Source organism: Prionailurus viverrinus, chromosome F1 (genome assembly GCF_022837055.1).
Source record: "Prionailurus viverrinus isolate Anna chromosome F1, UM_Priviv_1.0, whole genome shotgun sequence".
NCBI lineage: Eukaryota > Metazoa > Chordata > Mammalia > Carnivora > Felidae > Prionailurus > Prionailurus viverrinus.
The window spans coordinates 39,015,390-39,034,764 of record NC_062577.1 but is presented as its reverse complement, the minus strand read 5'-3'; the positions used below and the strand labels follow the sequence as shown (position 1 = coordinate 39,034,764).

General features: G+C 41.8%; 1 protein-coding gene and 1 pseudogene across 3 annotated transcripts in view; one reads left to right on the top strand and one right to left on the bottom strand.

The window, feature by feature from the left end:
• The window catches only part of KDM5B (lysine demethylase 5B), an 81,905-nt gene that overhangs the window by 62,268 nt on the left and 262 nt on the right, over window positions 1-19,375 (top strand). For 2 of the 3 annotated variants that reach the window (XM_047840266.1, XM_047840265.1), the window contains exons 21-27: window positions 4,545-4,724; window positions 5,371-5,529; window positions 9,787-10,272; window positions 11,718-11,829; window positions 12,949-13,103; window positions 14,621-14,941; window positions 15,475-19,368. In XM_047840266.1, coding sequence (XP_047696222.1) covers window positions 4,545-4,724; window positions 5,371-5,529; window positions 9,787-10,272; window positions 11,718-11,829; window positions 12,949-13,103; window positions 14,621-14,941; window positions 15,475-15,612 — 1,551 coding nt within the window. In that variant the 3' untranslated portion in view covers window positions 15,613-19,368. Of the gene's footprint in view, window positions 1-4,544; window positions 4,725-5,370; window positions 5,530-9,786; window positions 10,273-11,717; window positions 11,830-12,948; window positions 13,104-14,620; window positions 14,942-15,474; window positions 19,369-19,375 lie in introns of those variants that run through there. The other variant, XM_047840267.1, reaches the window with a different exon arrangement.
• Window positions 318-795, bottom strand: LOC125155235 (60S ribosomal protein L23a-like; annotated as a pseudogene).

Sequence of the window (19,375 nt, the reverse complement as noted above, 5' to 3'; positions counted from 1 at the left end):
GCCATGATTGTATTGGAACTTATGTAGGTGTACTTACCTACCACCTATTACCCTGACCATTTGGCTCAAATATTTGAAGTTTAGATAATTCAGCCAACTTTTTTCTGGGAACTTGGGAGCCTCTCTTAACAAACTTGAGTACTTGGTAGAGGATTGAAGAAAAACTAAAATTGAACTTGTGGGAGAAAAGTACTTCCTTCCTTCTTTTCTTTTCTTTTCTTTTCTTTTCTTTTCTTTTCTTTTCTTTTCTTTTCTCTTTTCTTCTTTAATTTTCTTTTCTTTCTGAAAAAATTTAGATTTAGGCAGTGGGACTCAGTTTAGATGATTCCAGTTTTGTTGGCAACATCCAAAGCATCATAGTCGGGAGCCAATCAAACATATGCCTTCTCTCCATTGGGCCTGATCAGTGTGTGTTGACCTTGTCCACGTCCGTGTCCTAGAGCTTCTTCATAGCCTGTTTGATCTGGCGCTTGTTGGCCTTGACATCCACAGTGAACACAAGTGTGTTGTTGTCTTCTATTTTCTTCATGGCTAACTTGGTAGTCAGGGAGAACTTGATGATGGCATAGTGGTTAACTTGATTCTCTTGGGGGTGCTCTTTTGAGGATATTTGGGCTGCCTTTGGAGACCCAGTGTCTTGGGCCATTGGAATGTAGGCGATTTGTGGATCTTTTTGTGTGTGTGTGTGTGTGTGTGACTGTGGATGCCATTCAGCACCGCTTTCTTGACCTTCAAAGCCTTTGCTTTGGCTTTGGGAGGAGCAGGGGCTTCCTTTTTTTTTGCCTTTGGTGCCATCTTTGTGAAAGGGTGAGAAAGGTAGTTTTCAATCTTTGATGAGTACAAGTGTCTCTTGTTGGTTTGTTAATCTGGTTGTTTGATTACATAGCCAAACTAGGCCCCAAGGTGCAGAAGTTTTCACCAAGTAGTGATTTATTTTATTTATTTTTATTTTTATTTTTTTTAATTTTTTTTTTCAACGTTTATTTATTTTTGGGACAGAGAGAGACAGAGCATGAACGGGGGAGGGGCAGAGAGAGAGGGAGACACAGAATCGGAAACAGGCTCCAGGCTCCGAGCCATCAGCCCAGAGCCCGACGTGGGGCTCGAACTCACGGACCGCAAGATCGTGACCTGGCTGAAGTCGGACGCTTAACCGACTGCGCCACCCAGGCACCCCAACCAAGTAGTGATTTAAACAAAAGTGCCTCCTGATCCCTACAAAAGAAATGAAACTTAACAAGTTCCAAAGTAATTCTCCATAGTAATTAGCACCAAATCTATGTGGTCCAATGTTAGATGTTATATTTAAGGAGTTGCCTATATATTAAAAAAAGAGTTGAATTCACTTGTAGCATTATCAAAGTACAGACAAAATGCATTCTGTGATTTACCCAGTTTCAGCTGGATAACTTCATTCGAAAAGTAGTCGGTGGGGAGTGTCTTCCTTTATCTCTGTAATCATTGTAAATCAGTAGTAAGTCTAATAATGGACCTATTGAGAAAAAAGACCTTTGAATTATTTAATGGGCTAGGTTTTTAAAAATTTAGTCTATCTTATTCTTGAGTCTCAAGTTCTGTTTTGTTGAAGCCATTGGATTCTAAGAATAAAATACTATCTGGTTTTCTGAATATTTAATTTTAAGTAGTGGTAATTGATCAGTTTCTAATAAGAAATGCCAAACCACACAGCTTTAGCCAGATGTTTATAACAAAATATCTGGGTATTTATTTTAATTAAAAGGGAAGAGAAGATATGTTGTTTGGTAAATATTATTACATAATTAAGATGTGACCCCAATTAGCCAAAGAAGAAATGAAGGGAAGTATTTACTGTGTACATAAACTTCCTTAATGGGAGTTTTGTTGTTTTTTTTTAGATTTTTTTTTTTTTCAACGTTTATTTATTTTTGAGACAGAGAGAGACAGAGCATGAACGGGGAAGGGTCAGAGAGAGGGAGACACAGAATCCGAAACAGGCTCTAGGTTCTGAGCTGTCAGCACAGAGCCCGACGCGGAGCTCGAACTCAACGGACCGCGAGATCATGACCTGAGCCGAAGTTGGCCGCTTAACCAACTGAGCCACCCAGGCGCCCCCCCCCCCCTTTTTTTTTAACATTTATTTATTTTTGAGACACAGAGAGAGAGCATGAACGGGGAAGGGTCAGAGAGAGGGAGACACAGAATCTGAAACAGGCCTTAGTGGGAGTTTTAGATGCAGGTTCTTGTTAATGATGGTTGGAACTATAATGATTAGTTTTAGTTTTGGGCCCCCTTTTCACTTATGATTGATGGCAGCCAGAAAGGTAAGGTGAGGTCATTGAATTAAGAAGAGATAAGCATGTGAAATCAGAAAGAGGACATATTTCTGGATAGTCTTATACTCTGTTCATATTTTGTAATGTATATGTTACTTACTACTGTGTTTTCAATAGTGCCCACAAGGGCAAAAAGTAAGTTTTGTTCCATTCCTGAAATAATAGCCTGATCTTTACTTGTATCATATACCTAAGGACATAATGGAGAGGTGTGACTAACAACAAGGAGCCTTTTCATATTTAATGGATTATGTATTTTACAATGTTATCCAGTATTCTGCTTTATACACAGGAAGTATTCCATTTATTTCTAAATTGAATACTATAAGATAGCATATTATTTGTGAGTCACCTTATTTAAGTGTCCAGCAGCACAATTTTGTCTGTACGGTTCCAGTCCTGTAAGAATAAATACCAAAAGCAGTGAAACATCAGGGCGCCTGGGTGGCTCAGTTGGTTAAGCACCAGACTTCGGCTCAGGTCATGATCTCGTGGTTCGTGGGTTCGAACCCCATGTTGGGCTCTGTGCTGACAGCTCAGGGCCTGGATCCTGCTTCAGATTCAGTGTCTCTCTCTCTCTCTCTCTCTGCTCTTTCTTGGCTCACACTCTGTCTCTCTCAAAAATAAATAAACGTTAAAAAAAAAAAAAAAGGCAGTGAAACATCAAGCTTCCTGTCTATATTTAGTTTTCCCCATGTTTCCCAAGAATGTCCCTTCTGGTTGTTTATCTAGTCCATGACCACATGTTGCACCTAATTGAATCTTGCAGTGTTTCCCTCCCTACCCTACTTTTTTTCATGTCAGTGTCTAGAACAGTTATCTTATGGTAAGTTCTATCTTCTAGATTTGTCTGGTTATTTCTTTGTGGTGTATTCTATCTTCTGTATCTCCTGTAAATTGGAAGTTAATTTCCTAGCCTTAATGGATTCCAGTTAAATATTTTTTACTTAGAATAATATTGGAATATCAGGCGATATTTGTATACTTTGTATTGTATCACATTAGGAGACACATAGGATGACTTACTTAGTGATGCTAAGATTTACCATTGTATTAGAGCAACATCAATGTCCCCTGCCCCACAACTTAATGCTTTTATTCTTCTACTTTGGGTATCTCATTCTCAGAGTCCCAGTACCGACAGCATCAGCATCACCTGCAAGCTTGTTAAGAAATGCAAATTCATGGACTCTTCCCTGGTGACCTCAATCAGAATATCTGGAAATGAGGCCCAGGAAACTGTTTAAATAAGCTTTCCAGATAATTCTTAACACATACTAAAGTTTGAGAAGCAGTGGGACACTTCACCTCATTTTAGTTTTCTGAATAATTTTAAAGTTTGTTTATTTTTCAGAGAGAGTGCACATGCATGTGTACATGAGCAGGGAGGGGCAGAGGGAGAAGGAGAGAGAGAATACCAAGCGGGCTCTGTGCTGTCAGCACAGAGACTGATGTGGGGCTCGAACTCACGAATTGTGAGCTCATGATCTAAGCAGAATCAAGACTCAGACTGCTTAACTGACTGAGCCACCTGGGCACCCCAGTTTTCTGAATGATTTATACTGAGTTAATTTATCATTGGATGGATTGGAATAAAGTACTGTTGCTTTTCTTTAAGTCAGTGTGAAAACCTGTTAGTTATTGCAAGTCTACATTTCTGTTGAATTTTTTTCAGGCTATCTGTAGGGACCAAGATGACAAGTGAATTTAGAAGAGCATAAAAAGTCAGAACAGGGGCGCCTGGGTGGCGCAGTCGGTTAAGCGTCCGACTTCAGCCAGGTCACGATCTCGCGGTCCGGGAGTTCGAGCCCCGCGTCAGGCTCTGGGCTGATGGCTCAGAGCCTGGAGCCTGTTTCCGATTCTGTGTCTCCCTCTCTCTCTGCCCCTCCCCCGTTCATGCTCTGTCTCTCTCTGTCCCAAAAATAAATAAACGTTGAAAAAAAAAATTAAAAAAAAAAAAAAAGTCAGAACAAAGGGATCATCATAGTGTATGTCATGTTCATAGTTGTATCCTTGGGACCTAGCACAAACTAGGTCTTTAACTATTTGTTAAGTGAAGGAACACAGGTCATCCCTAACCCCATCACTGTTGGTCAGCTGGAGGTTTTGTTCATCAACATCTATGAATTTAACATGTTGAGATGTAGGCCTCCTCCGAATCGTGCTTTTCCCACTTCATAGAGATGTGTTCTTTTTTCTAAGATGCTACAATTTTTCTTGATACACTAGGTTGGAGGACGTGTGCCAGTGTTAGACACACTCATAGAACTTGTTACACGAGGCCGATCTATCCCGGTACATCTGAATTCTTTACCAAGACTGGAATTACTAGTAGCTGAGGTTCAGGCTTGGAAAGAATGTGCTGCTAATACATTCTTGACTGAGAATTCTCCATATTCTCTTTTAGAGGTAAGTTTTCAACCAGCCCTTCTACAAGACCTTAGATGTCATAGCTTGTAGAACATGCAGTCCCTTCCCTCACAAAGGTGGCATCACTAATTGATCTGTCATTCTAGGAGTTATTTTTTTTTCAGTAGAGCCATGGAGGTTCTTCTAAACTTCCAGTGAAATAACCTTTAAATGTTACCTGAATTACATTTAGGATAGCATTTGATGGCTAAAGAAGAACATTTTTCTCGTTGAAGTTCCTCAATCTGTGTTAAAATTAGATTTTTAACCTTGGCCATGCTTCACCATTTGCATTTAATAATCCTGTAAATGATCTCCTCCACCTTTCATAAAGTGCTATAGTTGTACTTTTTGTATTTTTTGTTAAGCTGATGCTGGTAGCACATTATGACTGGAATTGCTATATTTCACATTCAACTTATTGTTTAATCCAACCTAGAATCAAAGTCAATCTTTTGTGAAATTCCTCCCTTTCTTCCTTTCTTCGAAGAGGAGAGTTTTTTGGCTTCAGAGCAGCATGTTACAAAGAAAATGTTAGATATGAAGAAATTTACATCATTTCTACTGCTTAGGCTTTTCTTGGAGGACTTCCTAATGCTTTATCTGAAATCCATTTTACTGGTGGTTGTGCTTTGTCTCACATTAGGTGCTGTGTCCTCGATGTGACATTGGCCTTTTGGGATTGAAGAGGAAGCAGAGAAAGTTAAAGGAGCCCTTGCCAAGTGGAAAGAAGAAAAGCACCAAATTAGAGAGTCTGAGTGACCTGGAGAGAGCTTTAACTGAAAGCAAAGAGACTGCTTCGGCTGTACGTTAGCGGGCCTTTTTCTTCTTTTTTTGTTGCTTAGAGAGGATGATTGCTAACCTTTTCTTATGCACAGGAATATTGGTAAGACATGTACAAGAGTAACCTTAAGAGCACTCCGTTTTACCAAGAATGCTTTCTGAAATTATCAAATGTAAAAGCTTTGAATAGAAGATGTGTAGAGGTGCAGCAGAGAGAGGGGCCTCCCAGTCTGAGTTTTGCAGACTCAGTCTTGTCAGTGCTTGTGAGTTGATCAGGGATGCTGACTGTGGATGTCAGGGTGAACAGATAAGTGGGACCTCAGTGCCAACTTACTAATTTACAACAAGATGTACACTGCAGGGGTGCCTGGCCAGCTCAGACCGTGGCATGTGTGATTCTTGATCTTGGGGTTGTGAGTCCAAGCCCCGTGTTGGGCGTAGAACTTAGTAAGTAAGTAAATAAATATATATACATACACATAAACACACATACTTAAAAAATACGCTTAAAAGTGTATTGGATACCTTTGAGTCTAACTGCATTTGGTAAGCATTGTTGATTCAAAGATGGTATCGTTTTAAGAAGCTCATGTTTAGTGAGCGATAGTATCGGGACGAAAGATAGAGATGTGATTTGGATGCTGACAATTTTTTTTTTTTTTTTAGTTGAGCTATAAATGACATGTATTAGTTTTAGGTGTGCATTATAATGATTTGATTGGTCACTACAGTAAGTCTAGTTAACATCTGTCACCATACAAAGTTAGTTTTTTCTTAGGATGAGAACTTTAAAGATCTACTCTCTGAGCAACTTCCAAGGATACGGTACAGTGCAGTATTAATTATAGTGAACATGTTGCACCTTATATCCTTAGGACTTATTTTATAACTAGAAATCCGTAACTTTTGACTACATTTACCCAGTTTGCCCATTCCCCACCTCCTGCCTCTGGCAGCCACTAATTTATTCTCCGTTATCTGTGGGTTTGGGTATTTGTTTGGATTCCTACAATATTTGTCTTTCTTTGACTTCTTTCACTTAGTCTAATGCATTTATATGTTGCAGATGGCAAGATTTCCCTTTTTTTAGGTTTTTAATGACTGAATAACATTCCATTGTATATACATATACCACGTTTTCTTTATCCATTCATCCATTGATGGACATTCAGGTTGCTTCCATGTCTTGGCTGCAAGACAATAATGATGCTGCAGTGAACATGGGGATGCGGATATATTTTTGAGTTAGTGTTTTTCTTTCCTTCAGATAAATACTCAAGTGGAATTGCTGGATCATATGGTAGTCCTATTTTTAATTTCTTGATGAACCTCCATATCGTTTTCCATAGTGGCTGCACTAATTTACATTCCCATCAACAGTGCATAAAGGTTCCCTTTTCTTTACATCTTCACCAACATGTATTATTTCTTGGTATTTTTGATAATAGCCATTCTGATAAGTGTGAGATGATCTTGCATTATGATTTTGATTTGCAGTTTTATGGTTGACCACCTTTTCATGTACCTATTGTAATCTTTATATGTCTTCTTTGGAAAAATATTCAGATCCTCTGCCCATGTTTGCTTTTTGCCATTAAGTTGTGTGAGTTCTTTATCGATTTTGGATCTTAACCCCTTATCAGATATGTGCTTTGCCAATATTTTCTCCTATTCTGTAGGTTGCCTTTTTATTTTGTTGCTGGTTTTCTTTGTTGTACAGAAACTCCCTGGTTGGATGTAGTCCCATCTGGAGGCTTTAAGTAGCACAAAGTGATGCCCATGGTAGAGCAGAACTGTAGCTGCTACGACTGGAATAGAAGGGTTCTGTCTCTGGCTAGGGCACTTTTCTCCCTGGTCTGTTCCTTTGTAGCTGCCTGACTTCTCTGGTGATGGACATGGGATTGCCTTGACTTGTGTGTTTTGACACAGACTTCCTTAGTTAGGGCATATTCCTATACTGAGTCAGGTTCTAATCAGGTTCTGCTGCTTGAGCATCATTCTGGTTTTTTTTAAGATGCTATTATTTCTGTGGTTTATTTTTGTAAAGATACTGACTGTTGGCTTTTTTTTTTTTTTAAGTAATTTATTTTGAGAGAGAGAGCATGTGAGCAGGGGAGGGGCAGAGAGAGGGAAAGAGAATCCCAAGCAGGCTCTGCACCCCAGGTCTTTTACTGTCTTTAACATTAAGGCCTTATACCTGTGCTAGACACAGCCACTGTAGATAACGAAACCGGGTCCCTCATGAAATAATTAAATAGAAACCACTTTTCTTACAGACACACGTGCACACATGTGTGCATGCTGTAAAATAAGCTCATTAGGGCATGGACAATAGCAGCTTGCTTTTCTGCAGAGTGTCAGGTGTACTTGAATTGTAAAGTCTTTCCTCTCTATTAAAATGAGAGCCGTGTGACAGGAAAGTGCTGAGTTCATTTAACCTGTTTACACGACTTGAGAATACACATAAACAGAATCAACTTCACAATAGAAAGCTGAAGCGATACTGTACATATTTCTGGACAATATTTATGATATGTCCATAAGTGGAATCTTTACATGAAGACACTAAGCACCTACTATATAAGAGGTCCAAAACATAAACAAGTTGAGGTATTACAGATTTATTCCTTATGCACCATGAAGTAAAAGCTGTCTAAATGTGATAAACTAAAAATCATTAGCTACAACAAGAGTTAGCCTTACCACCTTGACCTTAATAGTCTGGGTTTCCCCAATAAAAGGCTGGACCACAGTCCTCTAGCACTCCACTGATAGACAAATACAGGTAAATAGGGGGAAACTGTAGATTTTTAAAACTGCACTTTCCACTCTAGAAACAGAACTTATAGGCTGCAGGAGCCACTCCATTCCCCAGTCCTATTCCCACCTCCTTGCAGTGTTAACCTGTCACAGTTAAAACCGTTCCCAGTTATCACACCCACCCACTCAGACCCATCATGATTCGCCAGATGAGGTGCCCTAAGTCATAAGGCCAGAATGAACTCTCCGTTATCCCTTTTTGGAACGGAGAAGAAAATGTATGAATGAATGTTTAAGGAAGAAACAAAAAGATGTGGAAATAAATTAGGTAATAAACCTTTGGTATATTTTTAAAAAATTCTCTAATTTCTGTAGACGAAAACAATGTACAGGTAGTATATGTGGGTTATGTGACTTCTAACTTAGAAATGGAGAGCAAAGAGGGACACTTGGGTGGCTCAGTTGGTTAAGTGTCTGACTCTTGATTTCTGCTCAGGTCATGATCTCACAGTTGTGAGATCAAGCCTCACGACGGGCTCTGCACTGACAGCGTGGGGCCTGCTTGGGATTCTCTCTCTCCTCCTTTCTCTGCCCCTCTCTAGTGTACGTGCTTGCTAGCTCTTGCTGTCTCTCTCTCTCTCTCTCTCTCTCTCTCTCTCTGTCTCTCTCAAAATAAGTAAATAAATAAACATTAAACAAGAAAAGAAATGGAGAGCAAATGGCATCTCTTTCAGTGTTCTGCTATGAAATCAGTAGGTAATGGGTGAGTTTTTAAGCCAGAGATCCACTAAATGGGCATACACTAGACTCTGAAAGGTACAGTATGCAAAGTTCAAAGCAGGCAGTGTCTTGGGCGCCTGAGTGGCTCAGTCAGTTGAGCATTCCAGCTCTTGGTTTCGGGTCTGGTTGAACTCTCAATTTGTGAGTTTGAGCCCTGCATCGGGCTCTTCTGCGCTGACAGCGTGGAGCCTGCTTGGGATTCTCTCTTCTCTCTCTGCCCCCTCCCCCCAAGAAACAGAGACCTCAGTTACCACTGTGTAGTGGCTACTCTAGCGACTTTTCCATCTAAAGTAGCTCTCTAAAAGAACACAGAAGCTATTGGAGCTATGCAAACATGGGGAACCTCAGCAATCAGGACGTGTAGAATGTGAAAGAAAGCCCGTGTCTTTCAAGAGAAAGTTTTCTAGGAAGTAAATGCTCAGGGAAGTTGGACTTTCAGGAAGTAGTGTGTGCGGTGTAATTGCTCACACTGTTTGTTGTGTGCCTGGCAGAGAGCGCTCTATCACACATCTCTCATTTAATCATCAGCGCAGCCCTGTGAGGTGGGCTTTACTCCATTTAACTCCATTTTAGACATGTGAAAATTTAGCCCAATGGAATACACTGCCCAGGGTCGCTCACACCAGTCAGTGTGACAGAGCCAGGATTCAAATGCAGATCATCTACTTTGGGACCCTAGAGTTTTAGGAGTGGGCTGAATTCTCTCTGGCATTGTCCTTGACCGTGAACTCCTTTTTAGATGGCAACACTTGGGGAAGCTCGCCTAAGGGAAATGGAAGCGTTGCAGTCTCTCAGACTAGCCAATGAAGGGAAGTTGCTGTCACCTGTCCAAGATGTGGAGCTGAAAGTCTGCCTGTGTCAGAAGGCCCCAGCTGCCCCTATGATCCAATGTGAACTCTGCAGGGATGCCTTCCACACTAGCTGTGTGGCAGTACCCAGTATTTCGCAAAGCCCCCGAATCTGGCTTTGTCCCCATTGTCGGAGGTCAGAGAAACCTCCATTAGAGAAAATTCTGCCCCTGCTGGCCTCCCTGCAGCGTATCCGAGTTCGCCTTCCCGAGGGAGATGCACTTCGGTATATGATCGAAAGAACCGTGAACTGGCAACACAGAGCCCAGCAACTGCTTTCATCAGGGAATCTCAAATTTGTGCAAGATCGAGTGGGCTCAGGACTGTTGTATAGCAGATGGCAAGCTTCAGCGGGACAAGTGTCAGAGACCAGCAAGGTGAGTCTGAAGTTTTCTTTGCCGGTTATTGGAAATCTGCTTGGCCCTGAACCTCTTCCCTGAACCTTCAGCTCTGGTATTGCTGCTTTTCCTGGTGATCCCTTAACCAGCACTCACTTTTTATTTAGCTCCCCTCTTGGAGGGGTGTGTGTACCTACATATGGGTTGTTTTAGTTTCCTCCGCTCCTAGCAGTCAGAAGTTGTCTCTCAGTGAGGCAGTCTGTTTCTGTAGAGCAGACTTCACCTTATTATATATACCTACAATTTTCCCATTCGTGTGTATGAATCTAGGTACGTATTTAATATGTATGAATTTCTATAATTTTTTGCTTGACTGTTTTGCCCCCCCCGCTTCCTCTCATGGAAGCCTTTGGGTAGAAGGGAAGGTGCCTTCTGCCTTCTGTCTCTTACTGCCCCATGAACAGGGAACAGGTTTTGAAGTGTCTGAGTACCATGTCGTTTCAGAGGAAAGGCAGTGGGTTTCATACCATCTGTGATCTTTTTGCCAAAAACCAGATTCTTCTGACCATCATGGGGATGGGCAGAGTCTTTTGTCTTCTTCTGTAGAAGGTGTCTACAGGAAAAGAATGTGAAGATACCAGAAAAGTACAATCAGGAGGGCAGTATTCAACCTTCATAGAAATTTGACCTGATGACTTTCAGATATAGTACAGATTTCTCAGGCAGGGACTCACAGCTCCCTTGTGCTACTAACACAGACATGAAGTATAAGAATTACATGTTAAGCAGATCAGAGATAAGGACAAAAAATTATTTTCTCATATTGGTTTCCTTTTTTTTTTTTTTTTTTTTTGTAATTTCCAGGCTTTTCAAATACAGTACCTGGCACTTAGCAAATGATGAATTAAATTTTTGTGCGTAGATGAGTTGAGGTTATTTAGCCAACCTACAGTGGAGATTCTTTACACAAGATACGCCAGAGATTTACCTTTATTAATAAAGGGAGAGGACACAGTTGTTACTTGTTTACTAGTTCATGGTCAAAGGAGTGTTTCTCCTAGCTTCTTTAATAAACACTGAAGAGTGGATGGAGGTGGATGTGCATGAGATCTGGCAGTTCCTCAGTTGGTTTACTCAAAGGGGCACACGTCTGTGTTCCTTGTGTACAGTCTTCATTAGGAGACTTACCCAGGCAATAAAAAAGAGACTTACATAGGGTATGATCTGTTCTCATGCAAAGAAAATGACTTATTTCCCAATGGTGCTCTTGACCTCTCTGAAATCAGTCCAAGTAGAACCAGGAAGACTGAAGGATTGGTGGATATGAGCTGATGTGGCTAAATTTAAGATACTTGGAGACTTTTCAGTTGGGAAGACTTTCTTTCCTGTTTTCCTAATTGATAACCCAAACTACTTTCCTTGGACTGGTGGGAGAATTTTTAATCCTGAAGAAGCCTTACTATAAAATGTTTTCCTTCCATTAGGGATCTCAACCCACCGGCACAACATCCTTTTCCTTGCCTGATGACTGGGACAACAGAACCTCATATTTACACTCTCCCTTCTCTACTGGACGAAGTTGTATCCCCCTCCATGGTTTGTATTTATTATTATTATTATTGTTGTTGTTGTTAGGACTGGGTAGTAATAAGTGATCTTGCAGTAGGTTTTTGTTATAGATGTTCAGATGTAAAAAAAAAAGGCTTTATCCTCAAATGTCAGATATGAGTTACTCTGTATTTGCAAGGTAGAGAAGGATCATGTTTGAAGGTTTATAAATGCAAAGTAAATAGAGAAAGTCTTTCATACATGTTTTCAGGGATGAAAGGGTTAATCCCATGCCAACTGACATTTAAATACCAGTCACTTCAGTCAGATGCTAAGTCACGGGCTCCCTTGGGAACTTAGAGATAATCCAGACTTGAAACCTGCCTCCCTTTTTCCTTACACAGTTGACTCTTGAATAGCATGGATTGGAACTGCACAGGTCTGCTTATACAGACTTTTTTCAATAAATACAGTCCAGTACTGTAAATGTATTTCCTCCTCATTACGGTCTTCTTAACATTCTTTTCCCTCTAGCTTAGTTTATTATAAGAATACAGTGCATAATACACAAACATACTCAAATGTGTTAATCAACTGTTCCATGTTATCAGTAAGGCTTCCAATCAGCATTAGGCTATTAGTAGTTAAACTCTGGGGGAGTCAGAAGTAACACATGATTTTCAGGGGTTCAGCACCCTCCACTCCCATGTTATTCAAGGGTCAGCTGTACTCACTATGCAAGACTGCCCCATGAGTTCCACCCAAAGCTGCAGCTGGAGTCCGGCTCCTTAGTCCTGCCAGCACAGCAGGTGTTTGGTAATGGGACTGGAGGTACTTGATCAGCTCAGATTGCCTATGCCCTGCCCTGAGGGCAAAAGCTATCCTGGCAGAGGTACTACCTCTTCTGTGTTAGCAATAAGTAAGGGAAGAAGGGATTCAGTGTAGAATTAGTACTTCCCTAGCAATCAGAAGACAGAACACCGAGTTTGGGCTCTATTTCATTGTGGCTTTTAGTCACAGTGAGCGGACCTCACTTCAGTTGAACATAATTTTACAAGGAGAGGGTGCCAGTGGTATGAAGGGTGGTCCTGCTTTTCTTGCAGATCTGAGTGACCGTGTGAAATGCTCTGTCTTGTTGTCATGAGGCTTTGGTGTGATCTTTCACAGGTGTTAGCCCAGAAGTGAATGAGCTGTTGATGGAAGCTCAGCTGCTCCAGGTATCCCTTCCTGAAATTCAGGAACTTTACCAGACTTTACTTGCAAAGCCGACCCCTGCTCAGCAAACTGACCGGAGCTCACCAGCTAGACCCAGCGGTGAGAAGGTGGGTTGTCTGATGGGCAGCTGGGGAAGGCAGTCTGGGGTGGGGAGACTGATTCTTAGTGTCATTCCATCTAAATAGTTTGGTGAGTGAGATGCTGTCTTTGATCCAGAAAAGGATGCAAACCCTCTACTTCACAACCCCATTCCTAAGGCCATCAAAGAGCAGATAGGTGCTAGGCATCACTTTGGGCTCACATCCTGGAGTTTGGTGCTGTTTTGTAAGTGACTATGACATTTTTTTTTTTTTTCCTTTCTAGCCCGGTGCTTCTCATCTCCATGTGATAATAGCTAGAAGCAGAATTATTTTTTTTCTGTAAGAGAAATACTGTAGAGATGAAAATGTAATTATAGCTGGGAAGGCCTTTTGGTATAAAGCCTTCAGAATTCAAAGAATATCTCGGAGTTAACATTTAACAGATGCTTTAACTGCTCTACCCCTAACAGGACAGATGGGGTGAGGACTTGGTCACCAGACTTATAGGGTGCCCATTTTGAGTACTGACTTACTTGAAGGGGTAGATACCACGTATGTCTTGTTTCTTAGCATGTGAAGATGCTGCTGTTTCTGTTAGTGAGCTAGCTGACCTGTGACATTGAAAGCTCCTGAGAATCTAGTGAGGATAGGGAAGAATCTCACTAAATTCAGCACGAGGACGATATCATTTAGAATTTTAGTTTTCGTGATGCTACCAAATAGTAGTGTTGTAGTACCACTGTTGATTGTGTTCAATTAATGCACCTTATTTCTGTAAGGGATGGGGATGTATATCCTTAAAGAAGGAACGTATTTCCATGGTTCCTGAGAAGTCTGTAGGTCAAAGGATAACCATACACTCTTAGAAACTGCATAGTAGTCAGTCACTAACAGATTTGGCGAAAAGAAAAATGTAGGCATCTCTCCATCTCCTGGTGCTAATTTGAAAGCTAATCATGTCTTTAACATTTTCTTTTTCCACTGTTTTTGATAGCACTAACGGTTAAGTCAGTTAACTCAAACAGGTTGTCCTACAGGACGTGAGGGGAGGTGGTGGCAGTTTGTTAGGATGCAGTATTTTTTTTAATGTTTATTTTTGAGAGAGCACAGGTGGGGGAGGGGCAGAGAGAGGGGAACAGAAGATCTGAAGTGGGCTCTGCACTGATAGCAGCGAGCCTGATGCGGGGCTTGAACCCATGAACTGCAAGATCACGATCTGAGCTGAGGTCAGATGCTCAACCGACCAAGCCACACAGGTGCCCTGCAGTTTGTTGTTGTTGTTGTTGTTGTTGTTTGTTTGTTTGTTTAGCATTTTTAATTTATTTAAGTCCTCTCCACACCCAGTGTGGGCCTTGAACTCACAACCCTGAGATCAAGAGTCACATGCTCTTCAGACTGAGCCAGCCAGGTGACCCAGGATGCAGTATTTTTTTTAATGTCGATTGGAGATCATCTGGTGTCTCATACAGCTGACACTTAATTTCACTAGTTTGAGTAATGGGCAGACTGTAGGCTGAAATTGAATTTGTCCGTCCTCCACCCAGAATGACTGCTGCCGTGGGAAACGAGATGGAATCAACAGTCTTGAGAGAAAACTGAAGAGACGCCTGGAAAGAGAAGGCCTCTCCAGTGATCGGTGGGATCGAGTTAAAAACATGCGGACCCCCAAAAAGAAGAAAATCAAACTGAGCCACTCCAAGGACATGAACAATTTCAAGTTAGAGAGGGAGCGTAGCTATGAATTAGTCCGTTCTGCCGAAACTCATTCCCTGCCCTCAGACACATCCTATTCTGAACAGGAGGACTCTGAGGATGAAGATGCCATCTGCCCAGCTGTGAGCTGCCTGCAGCCAGAAGGAGATGAGGTCAGTGAGGTTTGGGCCATAGAGGACGTGCTTTCCCTTAACTCAGAAACCCTGTAAGCTACACCTCATCTCGCTGGGTCTTTCTCTTCTGCTTATCTGCTTTGAGCTGATCTGAATGGATTGCTCAGCCCTCCCCCACTGATATCTCTGCTCTTACCATCGTTCCTGGGTCTTCTCCCTTTTCTTGAAGAAACTCTTATTCTTCCCTTTTTCCTTTTCCTGCTATTCCAGCTTTCACCGTCCCGGCGCTAAGAAGGTGGGAGGGATGCTGATGTAATGCCCTTTTGCTTACTTATCACAGGGCGGCGCTGTCTTAACCCCAAAGCAGTCACGACTTGAAGAATGGCTTTGACTTGGTTGCTTTGGCTGGTGGGCCAGCTACACTCATGTGGCGTAGCTGTTGTGCCAGAGGTCCCAGTGGTGGGACGGTGGCCGTTAGTGGCAAACGGCCTGAATATCTTGAGGCTGGCCTGCCCAATTTTGAATCACATTTTTTCCTCTGAAAACCCCATCTCCCTGCTCTTTGTAACCAGGTGGACTGGGTCCAGTGTGATGGCAGCTGCAATCAGTGGTTTCATCAGGTCTGTGTTGGTGTTTCTCCAGAGATGGCAGAGAAAGAAGACTACATCTGTGTGCGCTGTACTGTGAAGGACGCACCAAGCCGAAAATAAAACACACACACACCCACACGCACACACACACACACACACCCACACACAGACACACACACACACACACAAAACACCCCCCCGCCCCCAACCACTTAACGTAATTCAGGACTCCAACCAAGAAGATTTCTTCAATTTCTCAGCAAAGCTACAGGACTGGTATTCAAACCAGCCTGTAAACGGTGCTATTTCTATTCCTTACGGGATCATTTTTCCAGAACTCTTTGAAAAAAAGAAAAAAACAACTAAAAAAATTTTTGACACTTTTTGTATTTTTTTCCTTAAGAGCTGTTTGTGGTTGTTGAGGTTTGAAATGCTGACTGTTTTTTTGCAGGGGTTTCCACCAATTTGGAAGGCATTAGAGCTTGCACCTTTTCATGTACAGCATTAAAATCTTACCTCTGTCTGGGATTTACCGGCTTAAGAGTCCAACTCAGTTTCAGTGCCCAGAAGGGCACCAGAAATTCCAGTAAATCCTCATTTGAGGAATTTCTCTCTTGTTTACTCTGTTACCATATTGGGGAACTTAAGTTTTTCACTTTTGGGGTTTTTTGTTTGTTTCTTTATCCACTTTTCTTTTTCCTGGTAGACTAGGTTTATTTATCTAAGCAATAACTTCTATGTTGGTTTCAGTGGCTGGAATTAAAACAAAACAAAACAAACTTCCAAACAGTGTGTTGGTGCTTTAGCATTTGGTTGATGTACAGAACACGAATGTCTAGTTTCTAGTGTCACTGATGAACTAGTGATGTAGAAAAGAGACTGCTCTGTAAGTCATTGCCACAGCTGTATTTTGGCTTTCTCCCTGCCCCTTCGTTCCTCTCCTTATTTTTTTGGTAGCTTGTATCAAATGTTGCAGTTTATATTGTGGAATAAATCCTTGGTCCTAATTTAACACTAAATGCTGGTTATTTAGAGCCATTAGACTGCAGCTTCTCCCGCCCCTCTACCTTGTGGGCTTTGAAGAACTAGAGGGGGGTTGCTTGCTTTTGCCTCTGCCCAACTAGGCCCCAGTAGCAGTGGACGATTCTTTTGTATCCTGCTCTGTTTGGCGGGCCATGTCCCTCCAGTCTCCACTAATAAAGAACCCCACCCAGTCTCCATGGAATAGAACTTGTCTTTAAAGCCATGCTGTTTTTAAATAAGCTTTTCAGAATGGTGGCAAATCATTCCATTCCTCAAATCGGTCTTCCTTGTGGAAATGAAGTCTTTGTTATATTTGAATTGACAGGGAAACTGGGTTTGGGTTAAGATGTCAGAAGAGCATCTGAGGAAGATGATCCTCACGGAAGGCTGCAAAAATATGGGTTGAGGGACAGCAACAGCTTGTGACACCCAGGCTCTGCGTCCCTGACTTCCTTCCCTGTCTCTTTCCAACTCTAGCTGTTACTGGTTGTCAGTAGTCCATAGCCTTTCCCTTCCTTTTCTTTTTTTAAAGGGCTCTGTTCTGCGGTGGAGAAGACATTTCTGGTGAACAGAGCAGACTCTTGCTTGGTTTTTCTCCTTCTGTTAGTAATATTTTCCCCCACATTCTATAGCCATAAACCTGGAGATGGGTAGAACTAGTGGGTCTTTAATAAAACAACAAAACAGCAGTCTGTGATGTAGCAGAGATTTAAATGTACTACCCCCTTTTATGCAATTCAAATAATTAAATCTCTTGTAAGAATGACTTGTAATTGTCTGCAGTTTTCCCACAGTTGTTGTGATGTTTCTCCTTGTCTGATGGGGATTCTGGGGCCAACAGAGAAGAAGAAATCTCCAGATTACAATCTGGAATAATAGTGGTTTGGCCTTTTTTAAGTATCCAAATTCTTAGAACCCCTTGACATTGGGACAGGATGCCAACTGTCCCAGTTCCATTGAGAATATAAGCTAAAAGGGGACACTGCGGCTAAAATGAAGCCTCTGCCTTTAGAGAGCTTTTGCCCATCTGGGTGTGCACCTCCCATGCCCCTGCTAGTTTTTCTTCCTCACCTTTGGGTTGTACACAATCCCTGACAATAGCATTCTTAGTGAGGTAGATTCTCTGTCTCTCTGAGTTAGGGGGAGAAGGCAAGAATGTGTGTATTTAACATCCGCGCCGTCCCCCCTTCCCCCATGCGTGAACCACTGATCTTTTTATAAAGGATGATGATACTGAAGTTAGAGTGTCAGTTGCCCCAAATTCTGCTGGTAAATGACAACGCCTGGGTGGTGTCTTCCAAGTCTCTTTTAATATTCCTCCTACCTTGTGTGCTAACGTGGTAAATGAACAGAGGTACATTTACTTTCTAATTGATACCTTCTGTTAAGTACTCAGAACAACTACAAAGTGATGTTACCGAAAAGCCATGTTTACTGTGTATGAGCTGTGAAGCCGGCCTGCATCCTAGAGAAACATCTGCACCTAGAGAAAGAAGATAAGACACACGGAGAAACTGCTGTTTCACCTCCGTAGTCCTGCCGCTGCATGAGGTGTGAGGAGGAAGGGCTGTTAGATGGAGCCCTAGCCAAGAGGGTAAAGGAGTCTAGTGAACTCGGCACCGAACGGTGGATGGGTGCCCTGCCTCATCCCGGTGACTGTGTGTTGTATTTCTATTTTTCCTTCCAAATCAGCCTCTAGGGGATTTCTTATATGGAATAAAGAAAGGGCTTGCTTGTATGTAGGCTCTGTCTAGCCTGGAGGAAGATTGTGTGATTTGAGGACTAGCCATAAAGGAGATGGACTTCTTTAGAACTTCATTTCAGTGTCCTGGGAGGTGGGAGTCCTTGTTCTATCTCAGGGTTAGCCTAAAGCCAGAGATGCTGGCTGTGGTGGTGGAGGTTGGTAAAAGCCTGAGTTTTCCTGCTTCATTCTGCCATATGGAGCTTAAAAAAAAAAAAAAAAGTGTAAAGATCATGAGATTTTAGGTCTTATGTTTTGGCAGAAGTATCTGAGATTCACTTAATTTGCTATTCTGCCCACCATAAAGAGCAACATTACCCTTTGGGTATTTGTGCAGGATAAGTCTGAGAACAGAGTGGATGCCTACCTGGAAGAGGGTAAAACTTGGTTTTGCCTTGTACTTTCCATTGAACTCTGAAGGCCCTTTGGAAATGGGTGTCTGCCTCTTTTTTTTTTTTTTTTTTCTTCTTCTTAATTTCATATATAGTATTGGTGGGTATTTGGCATTCCATTAAGACCCACTTCTGGCTTGGATCAGGCATTGATTGGTATTTAGTGCCCATGGGTGTTCTGGGCTCAATCTTGCCTAGGTTTCCTGCCATATAACACAGACTGGAAGGGATTAGAGATGCTACATACCTGTAACAGGAGATAGAATTGAACAAGTATTTTAAGAATCATTACCCATTGCCAGTCATCAACTGACTGTGCTAGTCTATGCTAGGCATCAGCCTGAATTAAAAGGTCTTTGCCGTAATGGTGCAGAAAACACACCCCCTTCTGATGAAACTTTGCCTGTTGGGAAGAAGAGCTGAGAAAAACAGTGAAGATGCCAGTGCCTTTATTTATCAGTCCCATATTCGAGTTGGAGTCCTTTCTCAGCTTCTAGTTGAGCACCAGAGTGATGGCCTCACACCTTCCGCCCCTGTCATCAGTCCCTTGCATGTGGCTCCTCAAGCCTCCCATCTCTCTCTCAGAGGTTCCACGTATAACTTGTAATAGAAATGTTAAATGACAAGCTGCCTAAACAAAACATTGTATAAAGTAGGATCTTGTGTAAAGTAATACTGTTGTAAATCCATTTTGAGAGCATAAAGAATTTGTAAAGTGTATATTTCA